This window comes from Mus pahari, chromosome 10 (genome assembly GCF_900095145.1).
Source record: "Mus pahari chromosome 10, PAHARI_EIJ_v1.1, whole genome shotgun sequence".
NCBI classification, from domain to species: Eukaryota; Metazoa; Chordata; class Mammalia; order Rodentia; family Muridae; genus Mus; species Mus pahari.
Genome location: NC_034599.1, coordinates 1,014,932 through 1,020,753, shown reverse-complemented (window position 1 = coordinate 1,020,753; position 5,822 = coordinate 1,014,932). Strand labels below are relative to the sequence as shown.

Below are 5,822 nucleotides of genomic sequence, written 5' to 3'. Positions count from 1 at the left end.
CTAAAGCAAGGACGGACATTGGAACATTCGTATACAAAATGCCACCAATCCAGGAGACTGAGTTTCCTTGAACTTTTGCCTCAGGACAGCNCCCAGGTTTTTGGGGCCTGTTGGCGCCTGCCACTACTGGAAAGAATGTAGCATACATTAATGACAATTTACCACTTCAATATCAGATGTGAACTCATGATACTTGTTCATATGCATATACCTGGTTTTACAACTGAATCATTGGACCAGTATCATAGGTACGTCTGAAGAAGTATTTGAATGATTCAAATTTGTTATATCTCTTAAGCATGTATTATTGAAAAGACAGATCCCTTTGACAGAGACAATCAGTATAGCTGGTGCATCCTTCCTGACCTGTTTTTCAGAACTTTAAGCAGACACTTGATAATTATTATTAATCTAGTTGCATGGCCTGTTTTATTGCATATGGTCTAGCTTTTTTACCACTACATACCTTTGTCAGAATGAAAGCTGATTATTATATTTCTCAGCCAAGTCCCTACCTTAATGTCATTTTCCTATGACAACATGACCAACCACCCTTGAAGAAGGCAAAAACATTTTAGATTCCATCTCTTACTATTACTCTACTGAAACAACAATGTCAAGCACACAGAGGTACTGATCTGAACTCAAAGTGAAATCACTCAGACTTATTTATAAACATAAAATATTTTCCACTTGGTAAAACCCTAATTCTGATATTGTCCACTTGAAACAACCCTTAAATGTTTTAAGTAAGAAAGTTATAAAGATCCTTTACATAGAGCACTATTCACTGATATTTGGAATATGTACTGTACATTTTTCATAAAGAAATTTCTGTCTTGGGTACATTCTTGGTGATGAACCAAATCTGACCTTAAATCATGGTCACCTTGAGTAGGGAGGGGATAAAGAGTCCTCTGTGCAATCTGTGTGGTGTGACTCCTTTGTCATAGTAAAGAAGTTGGCTCAGCAAAGACTCTTGTCTCTCTAGCATCTTTCAGCAAGTCTGTTCAGATATGTGCTTTCTAAAGTTCTCTGTCTCCAGATGCCAATGCTCATCACACTCTGCAGGATCTTTCTTCCAGTATTTTATCCTTTGATTTCCTGTGATTTGATGAGACTTAAATATTTAAAAAGACATAGACAAGCTTTAACTGGTCGTAGTGCTGTGTTAATAATCTAGAAGTAACTGATTTGCTATGAGCAACCAGGATCAAGTTTCTAGACATTCCATGTGTTATAACACTAGAGTTTATACTTTAAATAGGTATCTTTAAATTGGCAAACAGTTTGATTGCAATAACATGAAAATCACAAGCTGAATATATAAGAATGCAAAAGCATGGTAGGCCTGGGGCTTAAAGAGAGTTCAAAGAAGTTTTCATAACCACAGAGGAGGAAGATATAATAAGCACAAAGAAATACAAAATTGGTTGCCGACTAGCAACAGAGCTAGCTGAGGCCAAACAGTAGAAATCTGTTCAAACTCAGTTTACATTTCCTCAGGTAAGTACCTGATACTAAGTATTCCCTGTTGATGCACTGTATCTTCCTGAAATTTCCAGAATATTAAATGATCTTGCCTTGCTCAGTCCATGTTCAGTCACTCAACCACACCCAATATAACAACTCAGTAAATGTCTCCTGTGCTGGTTAGATATAGTCATCTGGGAAGAGGGAAACTTAATTAGAAAATGACTCATTAAATTGACCTGTAGACAAATTTGTAGAGCATTTTCTTGACTAATGGGGAGTACCCAGGCCACTGGGGGTAATGCAATCCCTGTGCAGATGACCCAGAGAAAATTGCAGACTGAGCAAGCTATGGAAAGCACACGTGTAATCAACATCCTTTGCCTGCTTCAATTCCTGCCTCAAGGTTGCTACCTTTGTCCTGTCTTGGCTTCCTTGATGATTCACTGTAACCTCTAAACCAAATAAACCTTTTCTCCCAAAACTTGCTTTTGATTATGTTCTTTATTTCAGAAATAGAAAGCAAACTGGGACATCTATTTATTGATTTTTTTCTTTATAGTTCTGACCATTTATCATTTTTCTTCACCTTTGTGACAAGATTCTCAAAGAATGTTGATTTGATGGGTAATTATGAGCTAGGTATGCTGAACAGACTTTAAAGTGTACAAATTATATGGAAAATATCATAAATCTATACCTAAACATAAAAAGCATAAATCTTCTATGGGTAAGAACAAAAGGTGACTACGTAGGTAACAAATGGGATGAGCTTATATGGAATTCAGTGTTCACCCAGAAAGAGGAACTTTATGATCAGACTAAATAACAGGTCAGACTCAGATCCCATGTAAAACCAGAATATTGTCAAGAACACAAAATGGAATAGAAAAATGTGTATAAACTACTCACCGCATTCATTGAGTGTGCTTTATTTTGGTCTGGGTTTAGTATGTTAATGGAATCATCTTTCCTAGGAGTTATCACAGCCTTCTTCAAGCAGGTTAAATATTGAACTTGTACCATACACAGTGATTTGAAATCTAGAATCTGAGAAATTATTATAAAAATAGATGCATACAAATGTACACTATCTTTGGGTTAGACATTTTAAGGGATATCACCTGATTTTTTTTTCAAAATTGAAAGTGAGTGCTCAAACTCAGAAAGTTTGAACTATGCTACCAGTGTCTGATGTTAATTTATTAATAGCAAACCTGTTTCCATATGAAAGAGACATATGAAAATACTTCAAGTGAAAAGTGTCCAAGCAGAAAAAGTTGAAGCTCTCATATAAAGTATTTGAGGATGTTGGCTAGAGTGCTGGCATGTTCATCACATCTTAGGAGGTCCAGAGTCACAAGACCCTGGAACCAGTGCCTCTCTACCAATTATCTTCATTTCATCTTACACCTGATTTCCACTGTGCTTATTTTAACGTGTTTGTGTCCACCTGATGAGGAGACCTCCCAGCACCCTCTGCATGTCAATCCATATATAATCAACAAATTACATTCGTTGACAATCTTTTGTTTTATTTCATCTATCTGATATTTATGTTAACTGAAGAGTAAATTCTTTGAACCAAAATTATTTTATTTCTGTGCTAGTGTACTCTCTTGAGAAATATATATATATTTCTCAAGAGAGTAAATTATATATATAAATATATATATATATATATTTCTCAAGAGAGTAAATAATATATATATATATATATATATATATATATATATATATGAACAGTTAGTTCATGTCACTATTGCTCTCTCTGAAGAAATTATAATATTCTGTTTTTTCCAACGGGGTAGGAAGACCCATTTGTAATTAAGAAAGTAAGAATAATGTAATATAGTAGTTTTATTTTAACCCTGTATTTTGATGTGGTTTATGAGTTCTCATTATAATGTTCTACTTGTATAAGTCAAATGATGATCTTTTCCAATCATACTTCTATAGGAATTTATTCTGCAGTAGTTAATTAATTTTAATTTATTTTGTGTATGCATGGTGTATATGTGGAGTTCATAAGACAACTTGTAGTGCTGTTTTATTCCTTCCACAAAGTATGTTCTGGGGATCAAACTCAGTTCATCAGGCTTGGCAGCAAGCACCTTTAACCAGTGGTCTACCTCACTAGCCTTAGTTAATATTTTTCATTTATTAAGAACTTCATGAATGTCTAGAATATGTTTTGATCAAATTCATCCTCCCACTCCCTCCTCTCTGACTCCTTTTATACTGTGATTATCTCTTTCCCCTCTATGTTCATGTAATGCTTCAGTAAAGTTAAATTGATTTTTTTCTCATTCCTTGTATTCATAGATTGTGAGTGTTGGGAAGCATGTCAAAGGCTACCATTATATCATCGCAAATTTGGTAAGAAAACTTATTTTTCTATTTTTACTAAGAATTAATGAAGTATCCAGGATTGTGTCTTAAAATAATGCTCTAATGAATGGTCGAACTGCTTTATTTTGTACATTATTGCATTGAAGTACATTACTGTACTTCAGGTTATGCTATTAAAGTAAATGATATATTTTGAAAATTAGATTGGATTTGCCAGGGAAGAATTTAATAATTATTATAATGTTTTCTTTATCATTATATCACCTGTGAAATTTAATGCTGGCTTTTTGTCTGTCTAAATAATGAAGGCTAGTCTATAAATAAATATATTCTTCAGTTGTAACAAAACAAGATATAATGGCTAATTACACAAATAATTTGAATAGGAGTATTAATTTTTAAACTGTATCAGCCTTTAAACTCATATAAAGATGGATAATAAACAACATGGAATATACTGCCTGAAGGATCCAGACAAGTCTTTGTAGAGTATCTAACAAGGTTTACTGAACGCTTCATGTTAACACACCAGCTTGAGGAAACAGACTGTTTTTTATTATATTTTATTATAGAAAAGTTTCATCTTAGACCCTGAAGCCAAGTGTGACTTATCCTAGGGAAGGCAGTGATACTTCAGTGGTTTTTCTATTATTTCCCATTACATATTTCTTTGATGAGAATCTTATTCTTGAAGCAGGAAAGCAGGTAAAGGATAGGGAAGAGCCTCAGTCCTGTAACATTTCTGATGTTGAGTGTGCCATTTCATGTTTAGAAGGTCAATCTGCATGTTAAGTGTGCCATAACATGTCCATTGAGAGAGGTTCAGTCTGATGAACTGGAATCCAGCATAGACAATAAAATATAACAATAGATTGTAAAAATTATCACACTGTGTTTCTTGAATAGAGTAAAATGTTGCAACACAATAAATTATTATAGAAATATCAGCACATTCAACTCATCTTTTCTATTTCTTCTAGTAGCTCCCCAGTTTAATGTGCCATTTACTTGTAAAAATATAAATATTAAAGCAAATATATTTTGTTTTTTCTAAATATATCATAAATGGCTATGATCAGGGGTATCTCAATTCTTGTTGGAACTATATAATAGGTTTCTAATTAATTATTATAGATGGCAGTTCTTACAGCTGTTCTTTCTAAACAATATAATCAGTGAAGAAAATCAATGTGTTATAAACTATCATAAAATTAGTGGCTTACGTTGGAAGCTAGAATAAATAAGAAAATGAACAGTGGAAAGAAATGGTATTTATGACCCACTAATGGATCTCAGAGCCATCCTTAAACAGTCTGAGTGGGTGGCAGCATAATTACACTAAAGTATCAACATATGAAATGGAAAACCATTTGTTTCCTAGAAACAAAAACACTCACTAGAAATATCAAGATTTTATCATGAAAAGATCAGTGACATGCACCCAGATGTGTTATAATATACAATATTAATATGGGTTCTCTTGACATTCATTCACGCATATAAGATAACTAGTCTCTGTTCTTTTAGACAGATCAAAACCGTTTTATAAGAACTATATAGATAGGATTCCCAAATGTACAATTTGATCAGAATCCAAATAAACATTTTTATTAATATTACAACTTAATGTAAAAGAATGATTTCACTGAAATTAAAGATGAGATAGGGAACTGTAGATGTAGCCTGGTTAGGAGACAACTTGCCCAGCTTGCACAGAGCCCTGACTTCTGTCAACAGCACCACATACACTCAAGGTGTTCAGGCCTATAATTCTAGAACTCAGAGGAATAATAAAAAAGATGAAAACTTCAAATTCATCCTGGGCTACACAACGAGGTCAAGATCAGCCTAAGCTAAAAAGAGACCATGTCTTTAAAAAAAAAAAAAAAAGAATAAAATCTTATCTATAATACTACTGTAGTGGCTATTCCTGGTTGTCAACTTGACTATATTTGAAATGAACTACAATCCAGAATTGGAAGGCTCACCAGTGGACC

The 5,822-nt window shown here is 33.6% G+C and overlaps 1 protein-coding gene across 10 annotated transcripts in view; it reads left to right on the top strand.

Moving 5' to 3' along the window:
- Gria4 (glutamate ionotropic receptor AMPA type subunit 4) overlaps positions 1-5,822 on the top strand; it is a 379,870-nt gene that overhangs the window by 278,314 nt on the left and 95,734 nt on the right. For all 10 annotated transcript variants that reach the window (XM_021205901.2, XM_029543717.1, XM_029543716.1 and 7 more), the window contains exon 6: positions 3,799-3,852. In XM_021205901.2, the coding sequence (XP_021061560.1) occupies positions 3,799-3,852 (54 nt within the window). The remainder of the gene's footprint in view (positions 1-3,798; positions 3,853-5,822) is intronic.